Source organism: Physeter macrocephalus, chromosome 2, assembly GCF_002837175.3.
Source record: "Physeter macrocephalus isolate SW-GA chromosome 2, ASM283717v5, whole genome shotgun sequence".
NCBI lineage: Eukaryota > Metazoa > Chordata > Mammalia > Artiodactyla > Physeteridae > Physeter > Physeter macrocephalus.
In genome coordinates this window covers 134281039-134299815 of record NC_041215.1, presented here as the reverse complement: position 1 = coordinate 134299815, position 18777 = coordinate 134281039, and the positions used below count along the sequence as shown (strand labels likewise).

General features: G+C 42.1%; 1 protein-coding gene across 1 annotated transcript in view; it reads left to right on the top strand.

Annotated features, from left to right (window-relative positions):
* The window catches only part of AGAP1 (ArfGAP with GTPase domain, ankyrin repeat and PH domain 1), a 339370-nt gene that overhangs the window by 137893 nt on the left and 182700 nt on the right, over positions 1-18777 (top strand). The window contains exon 7 of the mRNA XM_055079504.1: positions 15118-15286. Coding sequence (XP_054935479.1) covers positions 15118-15286 — 169 coding nt within the window. The remainder of the gene's footprint in view (positions 1-15117; positions 15287-18777) is intronic.

Here is an 18777-nt window from a genome sequence, read left to right as displayed (position 1 = left end):
AATCAAAACTACAATGAGATATCATCTCACACCAGTCAGAATGGCCATCATCAAAAAATCTAGAAACAATAAATGCTGGAGAGGGTGTGGAGAAAAGGGCACACTCTTGCACTGCTGGTGGAAATGTAAATTGATACAGCCACAATGGAGAACAGTATGGAGGTTCCTTAAAAAACTACAAATAGAACTACCATATGACCCAGCAATCCGACTACTGGGCATATACCCTGAGATAACCATAACTCAGAAAGAGTCATGCACCAAAATGTTCATTGCAGCTGTATTTACAATAGCCAGGAGATGGAAGCAACCTAAGCGTCCATCATCGGATGAATGGATAAAGAAGATGTGAAAACTAAAAGCTGGTTCTTTGAGAAGATAAATAAAATTGATAAACCATTAGCCAGACTCATCAAGAATAAAAGGGAGAAGACTCAAATCAATAGAATTAGAAATGAAAAAGGAGATGTAACAACTGACACTGCAGAAATACAAAAGATTATTAGAGATTACTACAAGCAGCTGTATGCCAATAAAATGGACATCCTGGCAGAAATGGACAAATTCTTAGAAATGCACAAGCTGCCGAGACTGAACCAGGAAGAAATAGAAAATATGAACAGACCAATCACAAGCACTGAAATTGAAACTGTGATTAAAAATCTTCCAACAAACAAAAGCCCAGGACCAGATGGCTTCACAGGCGAATTCTATCAAACATTTAGAGAAGAGCTAACACCTATCCTTCTCAAACTCTTCCAAAAGATAGCAGAGGGAGGAACACTCCCAAACTCATTCTATGAGGCCACCATCACCCTGATACCAAAACCAGACAAAGACTTCACAAAGAAAGAAAACTACAGGCCACTATCACTGATGAACATAGATGCAAAAATCCTCAATAAAATACTAGCAAACAGAATCCAATAGCACATTAAAAGGATCATACACCATGATCAAGTGGGGTTTATTCCAGGAATGCAAGGATTCTTCAATATACGCAAATCAATCAATGTGATACACCATATTAACAAATTGAAGGAGAAAAACCAACCATATGATCATCTCAGTAGATGCACAGAATGCTTTCAACAAAATTCAACACCCATTTATCATAAAAACCCTCCAGAAAGTAGGCATAGACGGAACTTTCCTCAACATAATAAAGGCCATATATGACAGACCCACAGCCAACATCATCCTCAATGGTGAAAAACTGAAACCATTTCCACTAAGATCAGGAACAAGACAAGGTTGCCCCCTCACCACTCTTATTCAACATAGTTTTGGAAGTTTTAGCCACAGCAGTCATTCTCTGACAGTAACATCCCCTCCCCCCAGGAGAGGGGCAGTCATTTTTCTAACTGGGAGACCAACTGACTGCATCACTCTGGGGCTCCATTAGTCTCTCTTGCGGGCAGGCTGTTCTCAGGAGGCCCAGGTCCCTGACCCACAGGACAAGGCCACCGAGCATGTGTCCACTCAGCCTGTGCCACCAGAGGCAGAGCGTCAGGCTGACCTCTGCAGCCACCGTCGAGGCCACCACCTCCAGCTTTGCTTTTTCCTGGAATGTTGCTGACTTCCTTCCATCTCCACGATGGACTCCCGAGCCTCCTTCCACATTCGGGAGGGGAAGGAAGGAATGATATTTACTGCCCCCTCTGTTCCAATGTGAACAAACTGCACTGCACTTGGGGGAAAAGCCCAACGTAATTTCAAAGGCTGAGATGTTCCTGGGTGAAAACCGATGGCTCTGGCTGACCGGTGGTCAGGAGTCGGGGGATGGGAAAGTCGCTCTTTGCATTTCCCAGGTCCTAGAAAGGCCGGTAACTGCATTTCGCGGCGGGTTTATCTCATTCTTGGGGTTCAGCTGTCACCCGGCACCTACAGGTGGGGAAAGCAGTGAAGATCCCCACAAACGACATTTGGTGACCTGCCTGGCTGTGCTTTTGAGGTCGTTCCAACTCACCTCCCACAAAATCTAGCAAAATCTTCCCAGAACCCTTGGTGAAATTGAGCTTTGGGAGCAGTTCTACAGGGAGATCCATGGAGACTAGGAACGGAAACCAGCCTCCTACTTTCCAGTTTTGATTCTTAGTGTAGCGCAACATGTATCCTTTGAGATAATCCCCTAGTCATCCTGAGACGGAACTAGTGGCTCATGGACCATGGGACAGCTTATCGTGGGCTCTTTTTGAAGTAACTTTTCTAGTTGATGAGAAACAGAACTCCTTCTGAAGGGGTTTTAAATACCCCTTTCCCACCTTCAGGTAACTGGTCCTGGTTCCCCTTTACTTCTGCGATGGGCCCCTCTCTCTGCCCTTCCTTCCTTGTTCATCAGCTTTCTCACCCTGCCTTTTCCTCAGTGTCCACTTGAAGAATCTGAGCTTGCTTCCAAAGTGAGCCTTCCTTGATTTCCTGAGACACTAAGCTTAAGAATTTTAAGGAAAAAAACCTACTCGATCTAAATTTGCCATTCCAAGTAGCCAGTCCCTCCTGCCCTCAATAAAAGGAAAAAGCAAGAAGAAAAGAAAGGGGGGGAAAGAAACTGGATTCTGATGTGTTTATCCTCCACTTCTATTGACAGCAGCAAATTTAAGGAGAAACAAACCTATTTTATTCCACACTTCTCATTCATGAAGCTATTTCCTTTTGTCTGTTAATTTTGTGTACTGGTCCTAAAACGAGGCAATAATAGTAAAACAGCCACTAAAATCGAATAGAAATGACATTTCAAGATCATTGCCCATAAGAGATTTACCTAAAATGTGTATCCCACGGATCCTACGTGCCAAGTAAACGTCCAAGCCCCAAACTTCTCTTGTTCTGCCGAGTGTTTGTTGCTACTTCACGTGATTATCAATTGATTAGTTAGTTCGGTGATCCATACTCTGTAAAACCAGAAGGGAGTCATAGCTGCATTAGTAATTAGACTTCTAGTAAATAGTTATTTCTTTATTCTTGAGTAATAAACATTAGCTCAAATGATCATTTTGAATCTTATTGTCTAATAATGTCCTAAGAAATAACGCGGGCAAAGCACAGATTCACCACTTTTATAGGGGTAATTGAGCAATATTACTTACCAAATAGACTGAACTCTTTTTTAAAAGTTTAATTTGTCACTTTGTCACAGCTTATCCTTCCCCCTCCCCATATCCTCAAGGCCATGCTCTAGTAGGTGACATGGACATATATACACTACCAAACGTAAAATTGATAGCTAGTGGGAAGCAGCCGCATAGCACAGGGAGATCATCCTGGTGCTTTGTGACCACCTAGAGGGGTGGGATAGGGAGGGTGGGAGGGAGGGAGACGCAAGAGGGAAGAGATATGGGAACATGTGTATATGTATAACTGATTCACTTTGTTATAAAGCAGAAACTAACACACCATTGTAAAGCAATTATACTCCAATACAGATGTTAAAAAAGTAAAAAATAAATAAAAATAACATAAAGATGCCCAGCATTAACGAGGACCCTGGATGAGAAATACCACAGAGAAATTCGTTAGGGTCAGTCATGAACGTGGTGGGCTCTGGAGGTTTAATAACCTGGATGATGGTCTGAAACCCATGTGGCATGCAAACACCCACCCAGCCCTGCCCGCATGGGCCATGGGCTCTCTCTGTGTTTGCCAAGTGCCCTCCAAAAGTGAGGGAGGCTGTCCCTCTCTGCTCTTTAGGTGACCTGGGAAATATTTTTGACATTCGTCCAATGGATTTCAGATAGTATGATAAATTATTTCTCCTGTATATCAATGATTTCAAACCCATGGAATGATACTGCCACAGTAGTATAAATATTTTCAGGGAATAGCTACAACTTTTGTTAGAAAAAAAATGACTACTGAAAAACTCATACCTATTACACATACATAGAACTGTTAGATTCTTTATCAAAGTCTTATTTCTGCCCTGAGGAATTCCTTGTTTATTTTAGCTAGCCCTTGGGCTTTGAAAGTGTTTAGATTGATGGTTAGAATGGCCACAGTGCAGGCTTACCGTAGTACATGTCTTGATGTTGAGAACAGAGTGACCATAAGTAGGGTGAGCTCAGACAAATAAAGTCTTCATAGCTGTATAGAAATTAAACCACCAGGTAGCCTAGACCCTACCTAACTTAAATTTTTTTCTACATTGAAAAATTCTTCTGCCTTCTTGCTTTTCAAAAAAAAAAAAGTAGTATGTATATGTTTTTTTAACTGTACAGATTTAACCATGTAGCTTGTGGATCTGAGTAAAGCTTCCAGAGGAGTCCTTGGAATATTGTCTTATCAGTACGCAGCATGATGCTTCATCCTTGTACCCGATCTGTATCACTTGGTTTTCCATTTCGGGCCTTTTGAGGGTTACTAATTGTGGCCGGAAATTCTTGCGAAAGGTAAATAAATCAAACCCGTCCATTTTCTTCACTGACGGCAAGTCGCTCCGGAGAACTCTCAGTGGGAGCGATTGGACGTGGGGGACAGTGCGGGAATGTTCTTTTTCCCTGCTGCCAAGAAATGGAATTTCATTATTCGACTCTGTAAGTATGTGCTTCTCCGGTTCTAACCTGGTTGCCGGCTGGTTGCTACAGTGTTGGGAAGGAAGGAGAAGTGGAGATGGAGAGACCTGCTTCTTCTCAGGTGTGCCTGTGGCCCCAGATGGAAACCAATCAAGGTGCGATTGATGTTCATTAAGTGCTTGTCAAAACTGAAAAATTTTCTAATCAACAGCCATCTAGCCGCGGCCCCGCCGATGGCTGAGAGTACCGCCTCTGCCACAGCGGCTGTTTGCCTGTTACAACTCTAGGCTAAAAATCCGCTGATGATTACATTAGGCTAAGCTGCGAAGTAAATGAACCATATCTTATTTAGGTGCCACGAGCTTCGTGTAGTCCTGCCCCGCGGGGTACTTGATAGCGTTTTATGGCTTTAAAATTAGTGTAGCTTCCCATTTGCTGCAGGGTGCTGCCTGTTCTGCCTTTGAACTCAATAAGCAAAGGGAAGGGGGCCTTTTGTTTTTCTCCCTTGCATTTTAGCAGTTTTGTTTTGCATCTTTTCCAGACGGCATTTTGCAATAAAAATGTCTGCCTACCCTGTCCGTGCCTCCCCCACCAAAAAAAAAGAAAAGAAAAAGGAGGAGGGGGGAGAAAAAGAAAAAGTGGAGAATGTCACGCGTTTGCCGAGGACAGTTTTTTTTTTCCTATGCTGTGAAGTGAAAACTAGCTTTGCAGGTCACCCCCGTGGCTTATCCTGTCGGAATGGCCACCCCCAGTGGGGGTGCTGCCCACACTTCGGGAAATGCCCACATAAAATCAGAGGGCAAGTATTTCATTGTTTTTATTGGACAAGAGCAGTAAGAGCCAACATTTCTTAAGGGCTTTGGCATTCTTTCAAGCTCTTTGTCTATTGTCTCAGTTAATCAGGACAACAATCTCATGAGGCAAGAACTATTAACACCCTTATTTTTCAAGATGTGGAAATCGGGACCCAGGCTGGTTAAATAGCGTGGCCCAAGCCCACAACTCCTAACAGGCAGAGGATCCCAGGCACTCTCACTCTGAGGCCGCCCTGTGGCCCGGAGGAGGCGAACTTTGTTTTCTGTGGACATGCATCCTTGGTTTAGGAAACCAGAAAACTATGTTAATCAGTGAACTGACTGCTATTCATTTGAAATGAATCTGATCATACTACTGTAAACCACCTTGGCGGGCAGTAAGTAGCATTAGGAAAACAGAATCACTCCTAAAAAAAGCGATGCATCAGAAAAAAAAAATAAACGTTGAGACTTCCAGACAGGCCTAGAGAAAGTTTTGAAATTAGAAGAAGTAGTTAAATTTTGTGATGGGCAAAAACTGAAGTGGGAACTTTTCTGTCCTATGTTGGGTCAAGTGGTAGAAGAAGAGGCTTAGCGATCCTTCGCGTCCTCTGAAGACAGACGTGTGTGCTCTTCTGTCTTAAAAATCTGTTTCTTCCCTCTAGAAGATCTCTTGTCGCCGTCCCTTCCTTCTGACATTCCTTTAACTGGTGTCCCTTTGCTTTTACTCCTTCCCATCTCTTTGCAGTGTCTGAGTTGCTTTCCTGAGTGTGTAAATCCTACTTCTTCATTTCTTCAGTAAAAAGTCACTGTGTGTCTACCTTGTGTCAGACACTTGCTTGGTGCTGGGGATACTGTCCCTGCCCTCACAGAGCTCACAGATACTAAATAAATATACAAATAAACATTAAAAAAAAATCTGTTTCTTTAAGTGCTTCATGTTCTAGCAAATTCATCCCAAGAAATCTGAAGTTTTCAAGAGGTTCAGATAGAGCTAATTATCATTATGGTGACCATTCCTACATAACTCAGAATTTCCAAGATCTGACTACTGGTCCAGTTGTTTCACGCCATATTTAATTATGAAAAGAGTTGTGGAGCCAAGGAGTGGGGCCCCTTGTCGTTCATTGCTGTGAGCTCTCACTCTTGCTTGCCTCTGGGAGAGGCCTGCATGCATATCCAACACATTCATTTCGGATAGGCTAGATCTGAGCACGCATGGGTTACAACTGGGTAATATTCAGTTTAACCTAAAATGAGAAAAATCTTTCTTGCAGTGTAAAGTTCAATATACTAGGTCGGTCAAGACAGATGCAATCAAGAAGCAAAAGGTATATTCATAATTCAACGTAGAATTTTCTGCCATTTTGATTTATATTATATTAACCTATTCCCCCTGGGCTAATGTTGGATTTGAGCCCACATGTGTTGGATGCCAGCGCTTTTAGCACATGCACTCGAGAGGTTTGCCCTGCTTCAGTGGTGTTGAGCTCCCTGTGGAAGCGAAGGGTGCCACCACCGATCCCTCACGACGCTTCACCAACCTTTTCCGTTACCACCTCTTAGGTAATTACCCAGGCCCAATAAAGCCTTGCTTCAGAATCAGGTGTCCTAAGCGATGCCTTTGCCTCAGACGCCATTTGACGTCCAATTTGCCAGGTATCTTCTTCCTGCGGTGGCCACAGGTCACGTTGACATCCGCTGGTCAAGTGGTCTTTCCGAAGCAGCTCCAGAAGTGCAACAGTGGAATTCTGTTGGCTGTCTTTGGGAAACCAAATTGATTCTCATAAGGTTTTTCTCTGAAGCTGCCTGCTACCTTTGCTATTGTAACTGTGATACTTTGGAGAGAAGGAGAAATTGTCTTCTTTGAGGGATGTTGATCTGAAAGGATGTGGCCGGGAGAGTTCTCATAGTTTTACGATACTATTTTCATAGTATTTTTAGGATATTACTTTCCTCTGTGTCTGTGACTATATATGAGGCTATTGTTTATTATTCATACATGTTGGACTTAAGCGTTTGCTTGGTCTCTTTGAAGGGATGGTATTATGTATGTCTTTATAGATGAGTTTCCTTTGAAAATAGTATTAAGTGGAGTTTGGGAATAGCAGTGCCTCCGACAATGGCTTCTCTTACATCCTTTTTTTGAGCCAGAAGTAAGGGTTTTTAAAAATAGAATTTATATAAACTACTGTTCCTCTTGAACCTGGATACATTCATGAAGTGTAGTGAAAATAGGGAAGACAGTTCTTCCTGTCCTCCAGGAGAGGACAAACATATCTGCAGACCATTTCTAATATCTGCACAGGTCAGGCTGTGATGCTTCTCCCCCAGCTGTGTGCATAAAATCACACACACAGAGCCCTTGGCTGTTTTGTGAACATCAAGCTAGACTAGTGGGTGTCAAACCTTTTGGCCTTAGGGCCCTTTTACCTTCCTAAAAACTGAAGAATCTGAAAGAGCTTTTGTTTCTGTAGATTATATCTATTGATGTTTATCATGGGAGAAATTACTGAGAAATGACTGAGAAAACGTTTAATATTCATATAATTCATTTAAAATAATAATAACCTACCCATTACCTATTATTCCATAAATAACATTTTTTAATGAAAAAGATACTTTCCAAAACAAAAGGAAATCATAAGCAGGGTAGCATTGTTCTCCACTTTTTCAAAGCTCTTTGATTTCAGTTCAGAAAGTTAGACCATCATTTCTACTTCTGCCTTCAGTCTGTTGAGACATGTCGTTTTGGTTAAAGTATGTGAAGACGCTCTCACAGAGATACTTAGTTGGAAGAGGAAGGAGTATTTTTTATTTTAAGTGTGCTTGTCTGAAAATTTATTTTGTTGAAGTATAGCTGATTTGCAATGTTATGTTACTTTCTGCTGTACAGCAAAGTGATTCAGTTATACATACATATACATTCTTTTTCATATTCTTTTCACTTATGGTTTATTATAGGATATTGAATATAGTTCCCTTTGCTGTACAGTATGACCTTGTTGTCTATCCATCCTATATATAATGGTTTGCATCTGCTAACCCCAAACTCCCAATCCAGCCCTCCCCCTTGGCAGCCACAAGTCTGTTCTCTATGTCTGTGAGTCTGTTTCTGTTTAGTAGATAAGTTCATTTGTGTCATACTTTAGATTCCACATACAAGTGATATCATATGGTATTTGTCTTTCTCTGTCTGACTTAACTTCACTAAGTATGATAATCTCTCGGTCCATCCGTGTGGCTGCAAATGGCATTATTTCATTCTTTTTTTATGGCTGAGTGGTATTCCATTGTATATATGTACCACATCTTGTTTATCCATTCATCTGTCGATGGACATTTAGGTTGCTTCTACATCTTGGCTATTGTAAATAATGCTGCAGTGAACATTGGGGTGGATTTATCTTTTGGAATTAGAGTTTTTGTCTTTTCTGGATATATGCCTAGGAGTGGGATTGCTGGATCATATGGCAACTCTATTTTCAGTTTTTGGAGGAACCTCCAAACTGTTTACCATAGTGGTGACACCAGTTTACATTTCCACCAACAGTGGAGGAGGGTAGAGGAGTATTTTAATAGCCATTTCAGATCATTGTGCATGTTCTTCTTGGATGCTACACTAAAACTTGACGTGTGACAGTTTATTAAAGCTTAGGAATTCAGTGAAATTTTCCTTCTCTGCTACATTGAATCCAATGACCTGTCTTGCACTTTGAATGATCTTGTATCCATGCATGTGACACACCGTGTCAGTCATTTCAAAAAGCTTGTTTAACTGAGGTATGCAGATTTCCAATTGGTGATACTTTTCATCAAGTAATACCCCCAAATCACATTCGTTAATATCGCCACCAGTCTTGTCAGAAAAGACTCCAGGTATTTGGAAGGTGTCACGGTGAGAGACACAAGTTTTCAAAATTCTCATTGTTGCTGGAAAGCTCAGATTCTATCACTGGCCACAAATACTGTCAGCTGCTTTCCTTACGGTACAAATACAAGCAAAGTACTTGTTCTTTTTCAGGAAAATATCTGCCACATACCCAAGACCGAATAACCATAGTTAATGTCTGACATAGTCATTCTTTCAAGTAGAAGTGTTGTCCCGGCAAACAAGTGGCGAATTCAGCTTGTGAATGAAACACTCAGGGAAGAGGTTTCCTGTGCAGGATGGTCAGCCCTCACGGCGCAGCAGAAACGCTTAAGTATACTTGCTGTGGCATCACCTGGGAAATTTAAAAGCTCAAAGGTTAGAATTTTTTAAATCAGTAGGTTGTTTGTGGTTTTTTTTTCTTGGTTTATTAAGAACATACTTTGTTATCTAAAGTCAGCCAGTATTCTTCAAAATATGATTTTGAATGGCTGTAAATTATCCCATAATTCAAAATATTTGTAATGGGCATTTAGGCGCTTGCTTATTCTTACCATTATATAACTTCAGTGAAAATTCTTGAACTAAATTTTGTCGTATCTTTGAACCTTAGAATTATTACCTAGAAGAGAAATTCCTGGGGGAAAAAATGTGGCCATTTTTTCAGGCTCTTGATTTAACAGTGAATATACTTCTGTTAGCAAGATACGTGAGTGCTCTTATAACACCAACTCTGGTTCAGTATTCTCTGAAGTTCCTCTGTTTTCTTCTTTACAGTTAACGGGAAATTAAAATGTTGAAGTGTTAATGTGAAATGAGTTCAGACCAATACAATCAAAGGAAATACAAAAGAAAAAAGAAAACTTCCCTGGGTGAAACTTTTTTGTTTTTTTTGTTTGTGTTTAGAGAGCGTGACGATCAGTAAAATAATGACAGTGTACAAAATACAGCGTGGTTACCGTTGCCTTGATTCGTGCCGGGAGTCAGCGGTATTTATTACCCACATCACTTTTGCACCATCGAAGCAAATTTCAACACAGGGAAAAAGCAAACTGTGTCTTGGGATTGTTTTGAAAATAGTGTCGAACTCATGAAGCCCCTGATAGGGCGCTGAGGACCACACTTTGAGGACTGCTGAACTTAGATTATGCAAAGAGAAAACACGTGACTAGATTAGCCGTGGCAAAAAGACCAAAGCAAGCATCGATATGGCCTAACAGTTACCTCACTTAGACAAAATATTAGATAGTGATAGAAAATAATAAATTTCTCAACATTTATGCACAGTTAGAAACCAGAGCTGATTGAGAAAACCTAATTGGAACAAAGATTTCTATAACTTTTCCATCATTTAATTATGGGAATGAAGAGTCTTAGTACCTTTAAAAAGTATATGTTAAAACCGGAGCAATGTTGATTGCATTTCAAAGCTGTGTGTTTTATTCTGATGATCTAATTTTGAGATGCCAATCACATCATTGATGCATTTGGGTTTAGCTTCAAGATCTTGTTAACTGCTTTTTGGTACCCTATGAACACGCGAAGCAAACCATCTTTCCCCAGACAGCCAAAGGTAACAAAGGGATGGGAGGTGGTGAGAATCAATATAGTAAGAGTATTTTTAGGGACTGTTGATGGATTGCTGTATTTGAGCTGAGCTTCAAGTGCCAAATGCCCCAGAGCTGACTAAGATGAAATCACCATTTACTGAGAACCGTAGGCCGTCACGCACACAGAGGGCTCTGGGATAGGCAAGACGAGACCCACACATCGTTCCCTTGGCCGTTTGGGGAGAGAACTCTGGTGGGGTGTTTTTAGGAGCTTCGTGCGGTGCTTTGATGAGGACTTGGTACCACTCTAATTGCCGGAGCTGAGTGTCATCCAGTGATGACCTCCCAGTCCTGGTAATGGGTACCTGTGAGATTTTAGGACAACACCGTTACAGCAGCCAATCCATTAATTCTCAAATCCGGAGGGATCGGGTACACCCACCGAGGCACTCAGGACTCCACGCCCTCTCCCAAGGCAGCCTCGCCGAAGGTGGGAGCCACATTGAGCTGTGCTTCTGTCGGCAAGCTGAAAGCTGTGGGTCCCTGACACGGCTCTCAATTGCTAGCAGGTTCCTCTCACTGCACCTCATTTGCATCTGGGACATCAATTAGCATGTTTGTTGAGGCTAATTGAATGAAACTCAATCATAGCTCTTAATTGCTTGACTATGTGAAAAGAAATCACATTAATGCAGCTAATTAAGTGTACGGCAATAGATGCAACATAATTAGGAGGAAAATGTAAAAAACAAGGGATGGCAAAGGTGCAGGAGCGGGGTGGCAGGGGGACACTGTGCTCGGTTATGGAGCTTCATGCACGCGGTCGGGGACGGCCCTCTGCTCCGGCGCCTGCTTGCAAACAATAATCCACGAGATGAGCACGGACAACTCGAGAAGAAAAATGCAAATAGGTTTGCAAGTACTACTTTTTCAAGCTGTTGAGGGGCAGGAGATAGCACCTCTGGGGGGCCTGGCTCTTGAGTGGGCCCCGGGGACTTGTTAAGTGCTGTTTAAAAGTACTTGGCTTTGAATTACCCTCATGCCTTGTTAAAGGGTTTTTTCCCCTTTTATCCTCGATCAGCATTTTCTGCGAGGAACACGGAGAGGGGTTGTATCTGTAACGTTTGCATATCAAAATCAAGCTCGCTGGCTTTATTTCCCCCTGCACGGTCCCTACCTCGGACCATCAGGCTGCGCGTCCCACTTCTGAGGAGGCGCCATTGTTTAGTGGTTGTAGCTTTAATTCCTCAAGTACCAAGCTGGGGAGAGATGAAAAGCGTAGTTCTTTCAAAAGCGGAAAACTCAGTGTTGTTTCTCAGACTCACGTATCCACCTGTTTCTGAAAGACTTTTATGGATTAGGAAATGGATCTTGTAACACTTTTATAAATTTTAGTGGTTTGAAATTTAAGAATTGCCAGACTTGTATTCTGATTTTCTTAAGAACTAGTTCTGCACTTTCAATGCCTAACTCAGGCAGGAAAACAGATCCCCCGCCCATGCTGAGCCAAAGATAAATGGGTTCCGTCGCCGCGTTCAAACGCAGAGAGCCAACACTTGGTACATTTCTATAATAATTTTAAATAAAATATCCTGGTTATTGTATGTTAAAACATGCCTATTAAAAAAGAGACCACGCTGAGGCTTAGTCACTCTCTGATTAGCCTCATTTTAGAGCCCATAAGCCATAAATGCTCAATTACACTCCTGTTATTGTATTTTAATTTGTTAAGAATTGGCATTAAAGAAGAAAGTTGTAGCAAGTTGATGTTTTTAAAGGAGTAACTATGCAAGAAGGAATTCATTATTTACAAGCATTAACTTTGGTTTTGAAACTTGGGTTTGTCTATTTGGAGTCAATGTTAATGGAAGCAAATGAAAGATGCTTAGGAACAACCTTTTTTTTTTTTTTAATAACCTTGACCCTTGGTCCTGTACTAACCAAAAGCCACTTCGTTCCTCTGTGTGCCTTTTGTTGGCCATCCTCGTGGTGAGCTTGGTCATGAGACTTCTACATTTCTTTCAGTCCGCTTTATCCTTTAGCCTAATTTATTGATAATAACTTTCTTTCCATCCTTTGTCCTCATCCTTTCAAAACCACAACTTTTTTCATAGTAGATTATATTTGCGGCGGCGGGGGGGGGTAGTCGAAGCATCTTGCCTTTCAAGTGGAGTCTTTAGTCTGTTCCCAGGTGGACACAGCCCACCCCTTCTCCAAACCTGTGGTGACCCTCCTCCTAGATGCCTGCGGCCGACCCCGGCAGATGTCCCTCCCTGAGCTGCCCTGGGGGATTAAATGCACAGCTGGGCACCTCTGCTCCCGGCTTCCCCGGCTGACAGCATATGTGCCGGTGCAGGTGCTTCTGTCGGGATGGTTTATCATTGCTGAGGAAGGCCCAGCCTCGCCCCTCCCTGGAGGAGCTGGTCTGAATTTGCCCCTACTTGGTGCAGCTTCTGATCCTTTGTTTATCTTCAGTCCCACGTTCCTCCTGATTCTAGCCTCAGCTTCTTGAGCTTTAGCTCTGCACTAAGAATTGGCCATTTGAGGTCTGTCCTTAGGAAGTCATCCTGGACACTGCGTCATCATCTCCTGGGCTGGTGCTTGGTGAACCTTCCAGGGTGCTGTACTCTCCATCACAAGGTCCCCCTTCACGTTACGGAGTTTCTCTTCCAGCCCCCCTTCACGTTATGGAGTTTCTCTTCCAGCCCTTCCTCCTCTGTTGAGAATTCTCCCACTCCCTTTCCCGAGTCTAGGGTGGCTCCCATGCGGCCGCAAGTCCAACTGCTTGGGTTTCAGGTGAGGTCTGACACTCAGAGCTGGCCCTCCCTCCTACAGATGCTGGAGAGAGGACCGTTCTCTCTGTCCCATACGGTCCCAGCGACCCATATGGGTTCTGACTCCTGTGTTGGAATCTAGTACTTTGAGTTCCTTTTTGCGCCATAACTTCTATCAGCAAACTTCCTACTTGTGGATAAACCAGTGACTGCTTCTCAACCCCTTCACCTTACGCAATATGGACACCGTCTTGCAATTAAAAGAAGCCACGGGAGTCCTTCTCTTGGCTTCCCTAGCACCTTCTGTGCCCTCGGAAGCTTCTGCCGTACACCTGGACTGACCTTCCTCGTCCTGCAGGCTGAGGCCTCTGACCCGTGCCCTTTGCTGCTAGACCTTCATCTAGTTCTCTCTCTGTATCTGTTGACTCTGTTGATTGGCAATTATAAGGAAACAGCTCGCTTCTCCAAACTCCCTGGGTCCCTTGCGGTGGCACACCGGATTGTTTGGCAGTTCTTCTAAAGTTAGATTGACATGAACTTTATTGTTTATAATCAATACAAATTTATTGGGTTTTTTCCCTTTATATCCTAAAAGGAATCCACTAAGATTCTGCCAAGGAAGGAATCTGTTTATTTCATTTCCTGGTTAGTCTTAAAACACTTGAAATATTATTTACCCAAGAGTGATTTAGATAGACTATATCCTTTCTTCATGTGTGATGTTGGTTTAATGATATGTCTGCGGAGACAGGGGGGTTCATCGCCCCCCAAAAATGTATGAAAGGGCCAGTAACTCCTCTAATTCGTCAAGAGGCCCCTCACTCTGGCTCTCAGTTGTCTTCTCTTTCCCCACCCAACAGCCGATTCTTAAGTATTGTTTTCCTCCATATTGAATTAGGTGACGGCACAAAGAATTCCCTGTGTACCTAGACTTCCCTTTAGTTCCGTGATAATTGCTAGTCATTCACCTCCAAAGTGTAGACAAAAGCAAGATACTTTTTCGGAGTACAGTGAATCACTTGGAGAAACATAATGCTTGAGTACAAATAATGTGCTTTCTTTTTTAGCATCCAGCTCTTGTGACCTCCATGTTTTTTCAGCACCATACCACTGACCCCCTCAGACATCTTCCTGAACAAAATGCTTGACCTCTTACTTAGAGTTTTCACCTGAGTTCCCACCAGACAACTTCAGTCTTACCTAGATGTCTAATGGTATTGCCCTCGGAGACAAAAAGGTTATTACAATATAGTTCCTACTCCATGGAATTTTACCCAAAACTTACAGGAAGAGCCCAGGTTCCTAAGGTACCATCTAATATGCAGCAGCTCACAAAATAGGATTTCATGTCCGTACTGGTGTCCCATCCTCCTGGATAGAAGCATCGACTGTGTCTCCTGTATTTCCAGGGCCTGGGTTAGTTCAGGACACAGAGGCAGAGCTGATTTCAGTGTAATGATGATGCCACCAATACAAGACAGATCAAAACCTTATTTTTAAGCGCTTGCCACCATGGAAGGGTCATAGGATTACAACTCAGGATGTCTGATAGAACCTCTTGTCCTAGATTGTAAAAGGTCTTTCTTTTAATCTCTCTTGGATGTTTAACATTTTGAACAGGATTACATGCAGAATGTTCATGGCAAAGAGATTGATCTTCTGAGAACCACTGTGAAAGTCCCAGGGAAGAGGCCCCCCCGAGCCACATCGGCCTGCGCACCCATCTCCAGCCCGAAAACCAACGGCCTGTCCAAGGACATGAGCAGCTTGCACATCTCACCAAATTCAGGTAAGCTCACAGCCGACATGCTGAAGAAATCCAGCACAATGGCAGCAATGGGTGGTCCTGGCTGGAGGACAGTACTGAGGTTTTTGGATTAAGTGGAGATTTTGACCATTAAGGTTGTAGAATAAGGTTTACAAGTCTCATCTCTTCTGTGGATGACTGTTTCCGCTACACCCTTGGGTTCCTGGACTGCCAACAAGCAAACTGTGGCACTTTGAGTCACAGCTGCACAAACCACTAGGCTTTCCCAGGGCTGGGTGGTTGAAAGTCATGTTTTACACATGATGGCGGTTTAAGGGCCTTCTAAAAAACATGAATTCGTTGTTAAGGTGTCAAGGATTAGTATTAACTAATTTGTAGTGACTGTGTTTAGAAAAATGGAAAAGCCATTTGGAGCAAGATTTAAAGGAAACCCCCGGACCTGTATAAAGTTCAGATTCTCTCAGTTTTCTCTTGTAACTGTTATGTGATTCTTTCACACAATTTTGGTTTTCTTTATTCTCTTTTAAGGGAGAACTTGTTTTTTGTTCAGGATCAGAGAAAGTTCGTGTTTTCTCAGAATAGATGTGTTGAGAAATTCCTGGCTTCGGTGTGCAATGCAAACCATTCAGAGTGCCGTGGTTTGTTTTTGTTTAAGAGTCTCGGCAAACTGTGCTGTGGCTTTTACCTTCCCATGATCGCTTATTAGAGAAAAGGTGGTAAGAACCGCTTTAAGTCTTCCACCAACAAACTCAGACTCCTCCAACATATGGAATCCCTTCACAGATTTCAGTTGTTTCCTTTCCTGTCTCCAACCTACATCTGATCTTCTCAAAATAGATTTCTGTTCTGCAGTCATTCCTAGCATATGTCTCTGCTTCTTAAAGATGCTGCCTTTTTTCCTTTCTGAAATGTTAAATGTTTTTAAAGAGGGATGATGCTGACTCCTCAGTTCCGTGGCGTGAATGACATTGTTTGGCAAAAGGAGGGTAAGAAAAAGGGGACAGAATTTGGGGTCCAGCAGCCTGGGTTCTACTGCCCGGTGCTGCGTGGTGTTGAGCAGGTAACTGAACCATGTTTTACGTTAGGCTGATCTTGCCTGGCCCTGCCCCCATCACAGAGGTGTGACGGCAGGTGCTGCGGAAACTCATAAAGCACAATACAAACATCAGCTGTTGTGACTAATCCAATTAAAACTGGCCTTTCTGATAACAGAGACATTAGTTCATTCTAGAAAGTTGATACGGTTACTTTATGTGGTCTCATGACCTGCTGACCTTCCTTCCAAGTGATACATGAGTTTTCCTTTTCTAGATGGTGTGCTAACTCCATGGGATGGGACGAGAGAAAAGTGCCCAAGAAAAAAAAATTTTCTATACTGAATAAAAAGCTAATGTCTTCATTAATTTATTTATTTGTTCAAAAAGTACTTGCTGAGCAGCCGTTCTGTGCCAGGAATTGTGCATTCTGTGGATCCAGAATCTCTGACCTCCAGAACTTCTATGCGAGGCAGTCACCCTATAACCAACTTTCCACTTCCCCTTCTAACCATTGTGACACATCTCTCCATTTATTTGTTCAAGTCAGCAAGCATGTATGAAGTTTCTAATGTGTGCCGGTCACTGTCCTGAGCTCTGGGGGTACAGAAAAATGAGGCATAATCCCTACCCTCTGGAATCTCACCCTCTGGGAGGTGGGAAAGATGAGCAGATGAGCCAGTGCAATGCAGCAGCTCACAGGAGGTGTGAAGGCCCAGGGGTGATGTGCTCGGCTTCACCCCAGGAGGTGGGGCAAGGCTTCAGGGCTTGAGGGATGCCTGTGTGGGGTGTGAAGAAAGGATGGGAACTTGCCAGGCACATAGGATGAGGGAAGAGTCCTGATGATTTGAAGAAGTGTCAGCTATGTAAGATTTGGAGTCTGAAATGTCATCCTGAGATTTGTGTTCTTTGGGGCCTAACTGCCACTTACTGTCCTAAGGAAAATGTAGTGTTTGATAACAAATAGAAAATACAAAATGCCATATGAACTTTATCATATATCCCCAGAGGAGGTTATGTCCTGGGCCTTGGCTAGGGATTGAGTTTTCAATGCCCAGTTGCTTTCTCTTTAAGATTCCTGCTATTGGGTGAATGGGAAGATTTGGGTCACGATTGAAATCCCTTGTCCATGGTCACACCCATGGTCAGTTTATTACAGCATGTCCTTTCAACCCTAAGCTGGGTAAATCCCCATTCAAGGAGCCTGGTAGATGTTTCATCTTCTTTGGATCACGAGTAGGGACTTGGAAGTGGGAATATGATGTCCGCAGGAGCACAGCACCACTTTGGGGGAAGAAAGTCCCTCATGGTCACAGCAGTGCTCAGGGATGTGGTACCCTCAGCTAAGCCTGTGGGCGATGTCCTTGGCTGGTATCACCCAGAGCTCTACCCTATTGTTCATAGCACTCTCTCACATGAAGAATTCCAACCCAGCAAATTTAATTTGAAGTAAATGGATGCTACTTTTAAGTGATGGACTTTTAGTTAAAAATAGGTATTAGTTATTTTAGAGCTAACTTGCCGAAGAACGTAACACACTACTTAACCTTATCTTTCATTCTCAACTCATTTGAATTCTGCCATTTTGTTTTAGACCTCTGGATTAACTGGGCGTCTTTGTTTCTTTATAGCTTTTTTCTTTTTTTATTCGTTTTCTATCTCCATGTTATGAATTAGATCAATGTTATGTGCCTTCCCTTCTAGTCATTTTTTCATTCACATAGACCTGATACACACTTGTAGTGAAATCTTTGTGTGTAACTTATTAATGTCTTAGCATAAAAGTCCATAGGCGAAGTGACTCAGCCAGTGGATATAAACACTTACAAGATTCTCCGTACATATTTCCAAATTCATTTCTAGAAAGGTTTTATGTAAAATACCCTTCCGTCCATAAAGTGAGTGCTCATTTCACCTCTACACATTTTTAGAATCTATGCTAATATTATAAGCAATAAAAATATCTCGTGTTTTGTTTATTTGGATTTCTTCAGTTAGTAGTGAGGTTGAACAGCTCGTATATTTATGGGTTTTGTGTGTTTCTTGTGTTGTAATTGTGTAGATATATCCTTTGTCCATTGTTGCACTAGGTGCTTGCCTTTTGCTTATTGACGTGTAAGAACTCTTTGTATATTAAGGATAACAACACTTTGTAATATATTTTACAGCTATTTCCCCAGTTTACTATTTGCTTTTTGAATATTATAGTCTTATTTACATACAGAGTTTCCCCCTCTTTAGTATGTAATCAAATTATAAGACTTGTACTTCTGTAGTTTCTACTTTAGATGTTTAGAAAGCCTTTAATAATCCTGAAATAAGATCATAATTCATATATATGTATTTCAGAGTTTTATAATTTTATTGTTGTTCCTTTTCCCCTTTTTTATAATTAACCTCTAATCAACCTTTAATTTGTTTGGGTCTATTATATATAATAGGAAATCTAGTTAAACTTTTTATTCAAATATATAACTA